The sequence below is a fragment of the Aulostomus chinensis genome, chromosome 2 (genome assembly GCF_037954235.1).
Source record: "Aulostomus chinensis isolate RoL2024-O1b breed Wild chromosome 2, RoL_Achi_v1.0, whole genome shotgun sequence".
Taxonomy (NCBI): domain Eukaryota; kingdom Metazoa; phylum Chordata; class Actinopteri; order Syngnathiformes; family Aulostomidae; genus Aulostomus; species Aulostomus chinensis.
Genome location: NC_141321.1, coordinates 20182194 through 20197061, shown reverse-complemented (window position 1 = coordinate 20197061; position 14868 = coordinate 20182194). Strand labels below are relative to the sequence as shown.

At 40.4% G+C, this 14868-nt stretch overlaps 2 protein-coding genes across 3 annotated transcripts; one reads left to right on the top strand and one right to left on the bottom strand.

Moving 5' to 3' along the window:
* Positions 1–400: 400 nt before the first annotated feature.
* Positions 401–4794, top strand: cyb5b (cytochrome b5 type B). 2 transcript variants are annotated; one of them, XM_086183528.1, is made up of 5 exons: positions 401–872; positions 1497–1625; positions 2138–2164; positions 2277–2308; positions 3191–4794. In XM_086183528.1, the coding sequence occupies exons 1-5, from the start codon at positions 672–674 to the stop codon at positions 3279–3281; spliced, it is 480 nt and encodes a 159-aa protein (XP_086039654.1). In that variant the 5' UTR covers positions 401–671; the 3' UTR covers positions 3282–4794. The 2 variants fall into 2 exon arrangements, with proteins under 2 accessions (XP_086039654.1, XP_086039644.1); XM_086183518.1 differs by having other exon boundaries at positions 404–872; positions 3188–4794.
* Positions 4795–8809: 4015 nt separating this feature from the next.
* Positions 8810–12972, bottom strand: LOC147269363 (histamine H2 receptor). Its single transcript, XM_086194648.1, has 2 exons — positions 11904–12972; positions 8810–10312 (listed from the first exon to the last, which is right to left on the bottom strand). Exons 1-2 carry the CDS (start codon positions 12703–12705, stop codon positions 10020–10022), a joined length of 1095 nt encoding a protein of 364 aa, XP_086050774.1. The 5' UTR covers positions 12706–12972; the 3' UTR covers positions 8810–10019.
* Between the last annotated feature and the right edge of the window lie 1896 nt (positions 12973–14868).

The window sequence follows — 14868 nt, the reverse complement described above, 5'->3', positions numbered from 1 at the left end:
TATTCTGATTTCTTATATTTTGTCACATTGTTTTTTTTTATTATCTTTTTTTTCTTTTTTTTTCTTACTTCTCATAACTACCATTCAGCAAAATCCAGTTGCAAACAATGCAGTACGTGCTGGCTATAATTTGATTAAATTAATTCAGGTTTCTATTACAATTCAACATTTGGATCAGGAAAATTATCTCAAAGCTTAAAATACAATAAAAATAATAAGGGAATTTAATGAAATATTACATATTTGTGACTAAATGACGTCTGCACAAAATTAGCGCACAGCTGACAATCTTTGGGCATTTTAGTCTTCAGATCGTCAAGTGGTCGATTTTGATTGGCTGCAGCTTCTACAGTCGCGTTTTCATTGGTCAGCTGTCGTTGTTACGCATGATGGTCTGGTAGCGTAGATGTCATTGGTGTTTTTCTCATGTCGTCTGATGTGCCGGGGGTTGGGTTGATTTTGGATTTCGTAACGCAACGTTGCTTAGCATTTGGATGTTTACGTTGTCTACTTTTTGCGAACTGAAACGTTACCAGCCGTATCCATACGAGGAGTGCATTTCTAGACGTAGCAATTTGGCGTTAAGCTTCATTAATACCCGCATAACGGAAGCTAACTTCGGCTAGCGGCACGGTCGATATAATTGTAGGCTCTTTTTCATTAGCCTGAAAATGGGCGAGGAAGTTAATGAAACCCCCATTTACGCCAATGAAAAAAACCCTAATAACCCTAATGTTGAGGAAAACGGCGAGACTGTAGAAGGCGGAGCGAAGTACTACACGTTAGAAGAAATTAGAACACACAACTTGAGCTCTGACACATGGCTCATCATCCACGATAAAGTTTATGACATCACAGGTTTCCTTGAAGAGGTAAGGAACACATTTTGGTGGTAACAATTACCAGTGCATTAATACAATCATGAATGAAATTTTTGTTGTAAACCAGTGGTTACCTAAATTCGGTCATGGCGACTTCCTGGAATTACCAGATGATCGTTATCGTCATATGACGTTTCACGTTGGCTGACGTGATCGTTTCCCAGCTTCTATTCACGCCGAGCTTGAGTAAGGTCAATTACGGTAATTATCACTATGGAACCGGCCTGGAAATATAGCAATGATAAAAGTTAGCTACTGCAGGCTAGGGGCTAAACACACAATCGTTTTGCTACGACCATTTTTATAACAACCATATTGTTGAAAATTCACTAGCATATCTAGATTGTTATTGTCATTAGCTTCACTTGTTGCGATCTCCATTAAATAACTGAGTACATTGAACTTTTGTGAATTAGTCAGTAAGCTACACTGTAAAGTAAGTGAATTTGTGCCCGAAAAAAAATCTGTTCATAAAATAAATAATTTTATTTTAATGTATCCGATTTGAAAGGAAAAGGCTATTGTGCTGAAAATTCATAGAATTATACTAACTTGTTTTTACTTTTTTTTGCATGGGACAAAGCTGGACACTGTTTATCCACTCTCTCATTTCAGCATCCGGGGGGCGAAGAGGTTTTGCTGGAGCAGGGAGGTGCAGATGCAACAGAGAGCTTTGAGGATGTGGGTCATTCCACCGATGCCAGGGAGATGCTACAACAGTACTTTATTGGGGAGCTTCACATGGTAAGAGTCTGAAAGTTGCCCTTCTGTCATATCTGGAAACAATGTCCTTTTCCCTCTATCAAATACCGGGATGTAGCTAATGCATCTGTCAATTCATTATCCTGGCTTTAATCTGACCTCGTTTTGCAGTGTAATAAATCTGTGTCTCCAGACCTCTTTGTGAATAAAGCGGCTGTCTGCTCCACAAAAGTTGTCTGAAGTCACAAGATGGCGTAATCGTTTGGATTTGCATGCTTATTAACAAACGGAAGGAAATTCCTGAAGATATTCCTGCCTGGATCAGGAGCATTACACACGTGATAGTATGACTGTCAGAGAATATTCATGTACAAAAGTTCTGTCTTTTCTGAAGTCAGGTGTCATAGGAGTGACACATCCACAACTTCATGTGCTGATGTTGTCCATTTCTAAATATTGTGATGGTAACGTAAACAGCTGAAGGTTTGGGATTGTGTGTGCAAATGTAACCTGGTCAATAATCAGCGTTATTGATTTATTGAATGTCTTTGTAGGATGACAGAAGACAGACAAATGCAAAGGTAAGCATCATGAATCCACCTAATCGAAGAGGTACAGACTGGAATGGGAGCGTTGCTTGTTGTTGTTATTTTTTTATTAACGTGTCCGTTTCACTCTCAATTCCTGCTACAGGAAGTACCTGTCACAAATTCAGGAGAGTCCAGGTCAGTCATCATGAAGCACACCAGATGTATCTGTCTTGCTCAGTTTTTTTCTGGTCTCAGTTTTATTCTTTTAAGAAGAAACAATTATCGGACAGATTTCCTCGTTTCCAAAAGTTACGTTTCTTACCACATTAACGGCTCAGAAAGTGAAAATGGAAAGAAAGCTGCTGTGTTTGAGTATTTGTTGAAAAATGTGTCTACTAAAAATGTTTTGAGATTTGGTATTTTTGATTTCCACCCCTTTTACATTTCATGTGGCAAACCGCATGTTTTAGTTTTTGTATCACTGTCGGCAGTGGCAGAGGAATTAGACCTGCAAGGTCGTTAGTGTCGTAGAACTTTGGTTCCCTCGTCTCAAAGTCAAAGGGGTTTTGGTTAACTGACTGCAATAAAGTCTGCAGTTCACACAAGCTTAATATATTTTAAATTTGGAGATGGAATAAAACTTTTGGATTTGGAAGCATTTGTGTCTTAAAATGGGGGTTGCTAACAAGCTGCTCCATGAGACTAAAAGAATCATCACACTAAGAGTCAACGCGTGAAGCCTGATTGTGGTGATGTTGAAGTGATGCGTCCACGATGTGGTTTGTTCATAGCGTAACTTTAGCTTGAAGTCTCAAATTCTTTTTTTCCCATGGAGTTTTTTTTTTCTGGCAATAATCTAAAATCCAGTTTGAATTGTTTGTGGTTGAGGGAACCTGTGGTGACGCTAGCCTCAGGGTTTTCTTTACAAAATAGGCCATCCCTGTGGCGATCTACAAACAACAATGTTTAAAAAATGACAAAAGCAAACGTTTACACCTTAAACAGTGTTTTATTGGACTTTACTTTCACAGTTTTTATGTACCCGACTCAAAAAAAGTGTTGTCTCTTTTGCAGCAGCTCCTGGACCACGTGGTTGATACTGGCTATAGCTGCAACTGCCGTCGGTGTCATGTATCGCTTCTATATGTTTGACCATAAGTCCTCTTGAGTGCCGGCTGATGTTGCATTTTCATCTCATTCTTTTCATCTGGAGGCCTTGAAATGTTTGACCAAAACCTCCCTGCACAGCTACTGTAGGAGTGTCTGCTTCCGTTGCAACAAGAAACGGAGGAGAGCAGTTTGATTAAGTACTTTTGTCCCTGTCATCAACATACATTGAACACACCAAACAGGGAGACTTTATTAAATTGTCTGCCTTCAGTTTCTTTGTATATCATTGTCACAATGCCTATTGTCATATTTGTTATATATATTGTCTTAATCTTAAGTTTTCATGTGCATTTCCCAGTTTGTTAAGTCTGCCTGTTAAAAGATAACCCAAAGCCCTGATTTCCCATCTTGCCTTTGGTCAGAAATAATTGGAATCAGCACAACTATTGAATTATTTCATTACATTTGTCAAACACATGACATATTATCCACTATCTCTGCAAAGACCATATAGAAAGACTGGAGAAAATCGTTGCATGCAGAATGGTGATTCAAATCCGGGTCATTATGTTTTTTGTTTTTTTTTACACGACTGCAAATGTTCTGATGCATTTTCCTCAACAAATGTCAAGTAGTTCAATAAGACCCTGAAGTTGATTCCATTCACTCCTGGTTGCAAGGCCCTGGTGCTGGGAAATGTTTGAACTCCTTTATCACTTGGTTGCAAATGCAGAGCCTCTCACTTATGCAACTGTTATTTCAGATCTTCGAGTATTTCTTGGCAGATGGTGGTAAATTATATTACACCAGATTTAAAGTAGAAGATGTTATCACTTGTGCTAGTTTATTCTACTTTTCTGTTGAAATTATCAGATCAATAAATTGATATAAATTAATATAGTGTGTTATAATCTTCTAACATAATCATAGAAAGGGAAAGACTTGAGTGATACTGACTAAAGAAAGGAGTTTGGTAACTGATGGTGTTGTCCTACATTCTATTGTTCTTCACTATGCCGTTTGTTATTTAACAGCGTTTTTCCTGAACCTTCCTCTGTCATTGTACTGCTGTTTTTCTTTTCTTGACTGGTACTGCTGCCTGGCTCTGGAGTTGTGTGAAGTCCAGAATGTGTTTCTTGACTGGCAGCTTTTAAGAAAACCCTAATGGGAGGTTCCTCAAGCCCCAGCTGGCCCCAGTAGATATTCAGTCAAGTACTTGGTTACTCAACCTTATTGATTTTCATCAGGTCCCTGATATGATCTCAGCACTGAGGAATCTGCTTTGGTTTGAATAAGTTATATTCTTACACAGACATGGCCATGATTTAACTTTATAAGACTATTTAAAAAAAAATCTTTTTCCAACTTAAAAGATCAGAAAAATGTGAAATTATGAATGCGTCCGTATGACTTCACAATACTTCATGATGTAGTAATATGCTGTTTTTACATCAGACTATAATATTACATGCAGATGTTTATTGTTGACTTTCAAGGTGAATATTTACTATTTTGTTGCATTTAAACTGCCATTTTCTGTCATCAAATGTCTGAATAAAATTAATCTTAAAGTGGCTTGTTTGGTGTCCGAAAAATTCTACTGACAAGATAACAGTCATTATCCTGCCAGTAGGAAATAATACACCAGTGTTACATCTGTCTGAGATTTTTGTGCCTTCTCGCCACTTTACAGACCAGAATTTTTATCTATTTGCTGATTTATGGACTTGATTAATACAACAGCAGCTTCAATTTGGTGTCTGCTGCAGACATCCTCGCTGTAGCCGGTAAAAGCAGGAGGGTGGCCAGAGAGAGAATCAGAAAATCAGTTTCTGTACAGCAGAGATGTTTCAGGCCAAACGAGGACTTGATTACCGCTGATGGACGCCAACTGCAAGTTTAGAAATGACACGGTTCCACGAACCACAGGGAGCGAGCCAAAACAGAAGCACATTATGTTAACCGAGGTTGAGCAGGCTGGATGTGTAATTCAACCAGCAGCTGTGATGGCAGCATCCCAGTCCTTCATTATTGGTCGTAGTTAAGGTGACTACAGCGAATCAGTCTGTCTCAGTGAGCGGTGGAATAGCCTTCATGATACTTTTAGTGCCGCAACAGCAGAAACCTGTCCAAAAGAATAAGGGAGAAAAGAAAGGCTTCTCTATCATCTGCAACGAGCTACAAATTCCTTTTTTCTTTTTTTTTTTGCTAAATAGCCACAATTACACAGGTTTCTTTTTAAATTTTGATGAACTTAATAACGGAGAGTATATCCTGACACTCATCTGCTAATTTGAAAAGAATACATGAAAAATGAAAATGAAAACAATTAAACAGCTGGGTTCAATTTCACCTTGTCAGAGGCCCACTTGACTACAGAGGCCTTGATTGATGTTCATTAATATTATGAGGATCAAAGGCCATGTGTTCTTTAATAGAAAAACCTGCACTAAAACCAAAACCAGAAAGAGAAAAAAATGAGTCCAATGCTTCACAGCAGCAGAGCCCAAACTTTTTACTGTGCAGGGTCAAAAATGGAAGTCAGCGCTGAAGGCAAATATACATGGTGATTAGACATGTAATGACACATTGGATGAGTCAGTGACAACAAAATCCATTTATTTAAAGTATTTCATTTAAATTACAGGTCAGTTTTTCAAGGGCAGATACATTTATCATAAATAATCAAAACCAGGAGAACACAAATGTGCTGCAATACTAGAAATTAGTGTTTAACTTTAGCTACCCAGTGCACGACTGACTCTCATCTCACTCACATCCTGAACAAGGCATCTCTCTGCTGCCTGATTATATTATTTAATAAATAAATCAATCAATTAGGTATCTTGCATATTTAAGGTACATTTTTACCCTCGAAAAAACAGGAGAATTTTACAAGATACAGTTAAGAAGTTGGCCGGGTGTGTTTTACAGGGAGGCAGCTGATAAAATAACACGTTCAATTTTAAGAAAAATCTTTTGTGCCACTGTGAATTCATGTGAAATATAGCTGATGATGGGATTTTTGCAGTCGCGCACTCATCTGGTTTTTTTTTTTTTTTAGGTAACTACTCCCCGGTGCGATAATAACACAAAGTGAACAGTACTTGAATCCTGAATATGCTTGCTCCTGTTGAAATTAAAGCCTTTCCATCTGTAACATCCACCAGAGCCCACACAGTGCAGAGAGTACCCATGACCAGCTCACCACAGAGAGCTCAAATCAACACAGAGTCATCCTTCTGAGTCACGTGGGCATGTCAAGAACCCGGTATTAAAGTTGAAGTCCAATAATTGATTGAGGGGAAGATTGTTTTAAAAGAATGGCATATGTTTGGCTGTCTGAACATCAGCTGTATCTGGTTTATTAACATAACAGCCAGCAAATTAATCATCTCACTGTAAAACTATCACCAGCCACTCCTATTTTGCAGCACCTCACCTGGAAATGTCCAAAAGGTCTCATCCTGTTCCTGACGCTGAGCTCGATATAAACACAAGATGGCACTACAACCTCACTATGGTGATACCAGCAGCTGTTGGCTCTCAAACAGAAACAATGACAATATACATGAAAACAGCTAATCTGACTCATGCACCCACTCTGATAGAGTCATCACATCATTTGTTGACCTCCAGCTTCCATGTGTATAGAGCAGCAGTGAATACAATGCTGTCACACGGTAGGAATGATATTATGCAACAATAAAACCTCCAACAGTGTATTTGTGATGGTGTGATATAGACTGCGTGCAACGGGAAGGTTGACTGTAATATCCAGGGACAATATAATGACTAGTCTGATATGAAAACCACTTTCACTCGAGTCTGAAAGTTTTTCTGTTTATTTTTAAAACTTGTCAGGAACATCTATGATTTGTTGTCTGCATTTACATTCAAGCCAAAGAAAGATTTTTTTCTTTATTTTCTAATGAAGGAGCACTTAGACATCAGACCATTTACCTCCACATCAGTGGATATGACCAGTCTGAATGATGAGGCCTTATGAGACAGCATCCTGTACCTGTGGGAATATCTGAAGCCCTCAGATAAACAGCACTCCCCATGACTGAATCGGCTGTCATTTCTGTCAGGAGTCACTTCCAAGGAGAGCCGAGGCTGCTAATGCACCTCACTCCAGCGTCCTCGGAGACGTCAGGCTCGGCAAGGATCTGGAGATCCTGGAAAAACACTTTTAAATGCTGGGATAAACATGATGTATGAAAGCAATTACTGAACATGCCTAATAGTCATAGGAAGCATTCTTTATGGGATTTCACATAAAATTATATTAAGATCGAATTCAGCATTTGTCCTCCGGCCTACAAGAACGCAGGGATACAGCCTCATCCTAGAGAACCCGTGTCAGATTTGTCCGCAGAGAAAATCCCAGGAGCCTTGTAAAAGCTTTGACAACATGCCTAAAAGGTTCGCTAGACCACTCACCTCTCACTTGAGAACTTCACTTGCCCTCTAAAGGGCTTAAAGGACATATAAGGATTAAATTCACTTTTAATTAACCAAATAATTCTCGACGCTTAACCTGAGACTTTGCGTCACACTACATCAGTGTGGCTTAGCTAAATATAGCTGTTTGAAGAGTGAGAATTTCCTGTTGAAATGCTGTTTAACAAAAGTGTAATAAATTTTCCCCGAAAGAAAATTGCATTATTCTTTGCACCAAGGAAATACTGTATTTTGTTTGTCCAAACGCTCTGCTGAAGCGGTTTTGGGGAAACTACTTGTAGCTGCCTCACAAACATTACAGAATAATTATACTGTATTGATAGATGGACCTGTTGAATGGCTGTTCTCTTGTCAGTACAAAAAGGATGTGTATCCACACACACACTCTCACACACTCTTTACCCATCAAATATGTAGCAGCAGTATTACACCATCCTTTTTAACCGTGCACTCTCAGCTCAACCTGTTATCTAACACGGTAGGCAGTCATTTGCATAATCCGATTCAAAATGTGCAAACTGAAACAAATAAAGAAAAAATGAATATGAAAAAACACAAATATCAAAATTGATGACATGTAAAATGTTTGTGCATGGAAATACTGAAATATTCTTAAGAAAGAACTGCCTCCAGAGCCGTACGTCACTTTTATCAGCAATCTGACAGCTGACTTGATGGATCTCAGCATTTACAACTTTGATGATACAACTTGAGTCCATTGTTAAGTATAAAAAAAAGTTTCTGAATTCTTAAGTGTCAACTCTGCACGTTATTTCCTTTGATGGTTGAAGCGGTTAGAACGTGACCTTCCATTTCCTGCAAAACAAAACAATTGACAGGTAGCATTTATGAGTACTGCAGGAGTGTTGGCTCCAGACAGTACAGTAATACTTGCAACTGTAATTGCCATCCATGATGTATTCACAGCTAAAGCAGTAACTGTACTGAGAGCACAAGTAACTGGCTGAGATTCCTGTACTATGAATACATTGGAGGGCTTTTTGTTCTTAATGAGCAGAAGAAAGATGGAAAACCAGCAGGAACTCAGGATAGAAGCTGGTCGACGCTTTTCATTTTGTTCCTTTGTGCATATCTACCTCATACTCAATGAAGCCACGGTTCAAAGGCATAATGCTTTATTTCATTTACTGACTAACAATTATCAATGCTTCTTAAGTTTTTAGATTGCAATTATATTACTTGACACAAAAGATCATTTTCTTCACATAGTTAAGTACAACACATTTTTACATTTACTTTGTGGAGAGGGCTGCTGTTCGCCAGTGCCCAAATGTCCTCATGGTGACACTGCCCAGCACTCAGACGGCTAAAGTAAGGTGCGTAAAATTGATCTACATTTCTGTCAGATGTTTTCCAAGGATCAAGCTCTTGATTTCTCAATCAGCCGTCATGACAGTAAACTAGTCAGACGAGGTGACGTGGTCATCGCCTTGCTGACGCCCTGCTGGAGCAGACGATACTGAGGGAGAGATGATGAGCACAACAGCTCAAAATAAACAACCACAGCATCAGAAGTTGCAGGAGTTATCTCTCGCCGGCAGAAATGTGGTGACCTTTCTCCAGTGGGGCTGCTTAATTACTTCTCTCCTTGCATACACTGAAATGCTGTGACTTAAAGGTTAACTTCTCCCAGCTGTTATATGCCAGGATCTTTGACTCATGCTTTAAATTGAAGAAGAGGTAGATGGCCTTGATACTTCAAAGTGCTTGAAATCAGATAGAAACAATATGTCTCATGAGTACAAGTCGAAATGAGGTTGTTTTTTTGGTATAAAGTAATGGACTAATATGAAATGTTTGAAGGCCAATGTGTTAACCAAAGCAAGCGGTCTCAACATGCAATATATGACATTAATAAAATGCTGATTTTATAGCTGGATATAAAAGATAGTGGGCACGTGTGGGGCAGCGGTGAGGTTTGAGAAGACTATAAAACCAGTAAAAGGTGGTTTAAGAGGCATTCTCTGACAGTGCATTGAATCATGGGGACACCGTGGGTAAAAAAAAAAAAAAAAAGAAAAAAAAGAAGTTATGAACTGAACCTGTGTTCCAGTAACTGCAAAATGATAAAACAAAAATAAAAATTTGAAACTATACAACAATCAAAATAACTCTAATTTGTTATGGATACTTGCAATCATTTCATGCACCTGCCATCATAGCCTGTCTTGGTATCAAACCATCTGCATTGCAGCTTGGTGTCCCTATTAGTTTTCTGTTAACCCTTAACGCCTTTCTGACCGTAATCTAAAAGCGAGCCCCAACAGAAGTCCTAGCCTGTGTTCTCTACCGGGCCAGTGAAGCGCTGCTAAGCCAAGGTCAGCAGGGTGCAGGTGGAGGACACACTGGAGCACCGCTCATGGACACTGGTATTACCCAAATATCCTGATTCAAACTGGGTTTTTGAAGTGTGGCAGCATCCAAGAGCGCTGGCCGACTCAGGGCAGAGGTCCAGAGCCAGCTTGTGGATGACCATGTGGAATTTCCTGCGGAAGCTTCTGTTGATCCAGAAGTAGAAGATGCAGTTGAGGAAGCCATTGGATGTTGGCAGCCAAACCACCACAAATTCAATCCACTCTGGTGCACTGCTACCTGAGAGAGCTGCGGGGCAGAAAAGCACGACAGATTAGCACCTTATATTTCTACAGAATAAAGCATACAAATAATTCCCCTCACTGCTTTTACAGTACATGAATCCATCAACTTAACATTTAGAGACAGATTTGGAGGCCAAACTTTGCTCACGATCATTTGGGAAGCAGCACACATAAATTCAAGTTCAGACTTTCACTTTCATTTCGCAGGGGTTTTCATCCAGATCATTCAGAATGACAGTCCTATTTGGAAAAAAGGTCTCAAATTCTAAAAATATTCAACTGTGACTCCACCCACCTTCCATCTTGATTACTCCAGGACAGCACATAGTTGAGGTGGATGAGAAAAGGCCTGACTCATCAAACGCTCATTTTTATCACCACAGTTAAATAAATAAGTGCAACTTCTGATGTTACAGCCAGCAGAAATGTTGACGGATGAATCCACAGTGGGGTGTAACTACTAACCCCTGTGTTGATCCATGGAGGCAGATATACCAAGGACAAAAGGTAGACCTATTAAGCCCCTTTTGATCATTTACAGACTCAAAAAAAACATGTCTCCCGTTATATTTTAAAGCTATTTCTTTACATTCTTTTGGTGACACTTTCCATTCTTCATATCCTTATCTACCTTGATTAAATACCATCTAATTCAAAGAGCTCTGGCATTTTTGCAGGAGAGTTTTTAAATATATATAGTTCTGAAAAAGTAAATGTCATCTCGTCCAATTTCATTTGTTTCATTCAATTTTTTTTTCCATTTATATCTCACCTGAGACTGGCAGATTGCCTATGAACACCGACGTGATCCAATTAGCGTCCTTTTACTTTTTAAGGTTTGGTTTTGTGACCAGAGGGAATCTGGCTTTTGCCGTTAGGGCTCCTGAACTCTGCAACCCACCTGCTGAGACAAGATCTTAACATATCTATCCACTTTAAGTTGTTTAAGGATGTGTTTTTGTGCCGTTCCTGTATGAGCATCCCTGGAGTGCGTTAATATGCGCATGTTTGAATATACTTGCTTGCACATGTGAATACAAAGTATCCATTTGCTTTTATGTTGATGACACATTCATCTTCTTCCATTGCCATATTGTTGTTGATAAATCTTTTTCTGTTATTTTGGACTAATGTTACTGTCTTGTGATGCACTTGAGGGACTTCTGTATTGAGAAGCACGGCATAAATAATCTTTATTATGATTATAGCAGGAGGAGAAGAGCGACCTCATTCGTTTGTAGTCCTCATACAGCAACCCCCTTGAGGAAGTTACTTCAATCACTGGAGAATCAATTTTGAATATGGCAATTTATATGTAGACTGCAACAATGCAGGAAATGCAACACATCTGTCTTTGGAGTGGTTTCTCGTTTTGATTGGATAGTATTTTATTTTGTATAGAACATTTGTAGGCAAATCTAAGAGTTTGGTTTTTCTAATAGAAAAGTTGAGTTATCCTGAGAACAAAAACATTTAAACGTTTGCACTGATTTGAACATGAATAAAGGATCATATTCTGAGCACTTTCTCGAAATCCATTCACTAAAGGGAATAATCATGCTCCATATTCTGCCCCTGGCTTCATTCATGCTCACCATTGTAGATCATAGCTGCCATGCAGGGCGTCCAACAGGCGTAGTAGGCTGCCATCACCGGCACAAGCACCCTCGATGCCACGTTCGGTCTGTGGCGGAGCGCACAGTGGAATTGGCGCAGCTTCAGTCTCTGTTTTCTGGCAGCGCACCACAGTCTCAGGTTTGCGAAAGTCATGATGATGGAACAAGGGAAGAATATTAAACAGGTCAAGCTGATAGAGTATCCCACGTTTGTAGAGTAGGAAGGATTGCAGACCAGTGATGCAGTGGAGAAATGAACCTGGATAATGCCACCTGGAAATGAGACTGGCGACAGTAAAAACGGGGGGAAGCACCAGGCGAAGGCGATCAGAAGCGTTGCCCTTTTTCTCGTCATCAGAGATGAGTACTGCAGCGGGTAAAAGACTGCGATGTACCTCTCCAGGCTGATCGTGGCCAGTGTGTACATGCAAGTGGAGTAGACGGTGGCATTACAAAAGGCCACGATATGACAAAGCGCATCCGGGCCTTCAGTGTAGTCTTTTACCAGACTCACCCAGAGATTCAAGGGCATGACCAGCAGGCCGAACGCAGAGTCTGCAGCTGTCAGAGAGAGCAGAAAGTAGCGAGAATTTCTTGACCAGCCAGCCACGGAGGAAGATATAACCAGGAGAACCGCAATGTTCCCCAGAGTGATCATCACACCCAGAAGGATGATGACGCTGACTTTGATGGAGCGGTGGGACAGCAGGAGCTGGTTCTGAGGGTCCGCATTGGACAGGTTGGAGTCGTCAATGTCTGACAAGTTTACGCCTGTATACATGTTTCCTTACAGTGGCATCGCTGCGACCACGGCCAAAACGGGAGATAGTCCATGAGAGGAAGCCAACATTTGGTCAAAGCTGCAGGGTTACCAGACATGAGAGAGCAGCCCTGCAGCTACATGTAGCCTCTAGCTTCCTCTACCTGAACAATCAGCCGCACACCTGCAGCAATTAGTGCTGGCGGCTCACTTCAGCTCCCTGCCCGCGTCATGCTGGAGTGCTATCAGACAAGAAGCCACACTGCTATCATAGACATTAGAGGTCTGATTGCAAGTCAAATCAATTTGGATTGAAAAATAATTAAACCAAAACTTTTCTTCACAAATTGAAAAATGTAATTAACCATTACAGGACTTGTTTGCAGGCGGCACGGTGGTGCAGTGGTCAGCACTGTCACCTCACGACAAGAAGGTTTCGGCTTCGAGTCCCGGCTCCATCACAGGATCTTTCTGTGTGGAGTCTCCATGTTCTCCCTGTTCCTGTGTGGGTTCTCTCTGGTACTCCAGCTTCCTCCCACAGTCCAAAGACATCAAGAGGGGACGAGGTTAAGGTTACGTAGGCGTGAATGTGAATGGTTGTCTGTCTCTATGTGTTGGCCCTGCGATGGATATGCGACCTGTCCAGGGTGAACCCCGCCTCTGTCCTGAAGGTAGTTGGGATACGCTCCGCCCCCCCCCCCCCCCCAAACAGGATAAGAGGAAGACAATGGATGGATGGAGGACTTGTTTGCTTATTCAAAATTAATTTTGCTTCTTAATCTGAAAATGTTGCTCTGAACAACACAATCAATAGCATATAGTCTCCTGCAAATTTCAAATTAAATACTGTGGAACTGTCGCACCTACACATTAATTGTACAGAATAGTGTTCAGTCTGGACAATGCGTATACTGAAAATATTTTAATGGATGAACAATAAAAGATTTTTTTTTCCATCAATGACTGTGTCGGTGCCCCGTGTGCATGTAACATGCTCAGAACCCCTTGATCCTGCTACATAGAGAGAAGACCAAACAGCAGGTGGAAGCTGGGCTGGTGGAGGGAGAACCAGTCATAATTCGTCAGAGCAGCGGCGCAGCAGGAACACACACAGCCAGCAGTGAGCAACAGGGAAGCTGTCAGACCTCTCAGTTTAAATGGGGCGCTCTGTTGGTGAGGAGTCCATGTGATTGGCTGAGGATGGGAGAAAGCCCACTAAAATCAAATGATTCTCATTAACATTGGGTTTTCAATGACAATGAGAATCATGATGTAAAGAAGTTAAAAGAAATGTTTGATGAAAAAGTGTGATGTTTTGGTGCTTTGAAGGAAGATATTAAATGTATGAAATGTCTTCCTTCATCAGTCCAGATGGTCCCTCGATGCAGATACTTCCATAAACTTGGTCTGTGCAGTTTCATCTGGTAATTATGTCTTCTGATGAGACAAAAAGCTGACGCCATAAGAATGCAGCAGCATCATGACACCAACTGGTCAATCAGAATTCAACTTTATCGGTCTGTTTATTCAGTATGTTAGCTAGGTTGCGCAAATAATGTGTCAGTGTGTCTGACCCCCCCCCCCCCCCCCTCAAAACCTGTTGCAATCAAATGTATTCATTTTGAGGGAAATGGCATCTGTGACAGCTCCAGATTTTTACAGAATACTGCTTCAGCAACTACATCAAGCACAAGATGAGCTTCGTCTCTCTCCCTGCTACTCTGTTAGGGCCTCACCTAACATTGTGTGATGGCACGCTCTGAATACTCTCAGCTTCTCAACTGAATTCTTCCCAAAATTATTTTCCACCTCTCCCCAGTTTTGTTCATTTTATGTCATGATACAGAAGATAGACTCCTCGTAAATGTTGTTTCAGCTTGAGCGGCATTCATCTTCAGATCAGTGATGTGTTGTTTATGTGGTTATCAGAATTTGAAGATTCAGGTAGCTGCGCTTAAAGTTTGCTTCCATGTACGGTATGTTTTATATATAAGAATACATAAACAGAGTAATATGTTGTAATCAAATGACTCTAAATGTGTGCAGTATCTATAGTGATGCTTTGTGAAAGTCACGTTGTTATCCAAACAGATCTAATTTCATGTGTAACAATCACTGGCCTACATCGTTGTGTGTTAGTTGCAAAAGAACAAGTAGAGGTCAATCTCACGCTTGACTGTATCC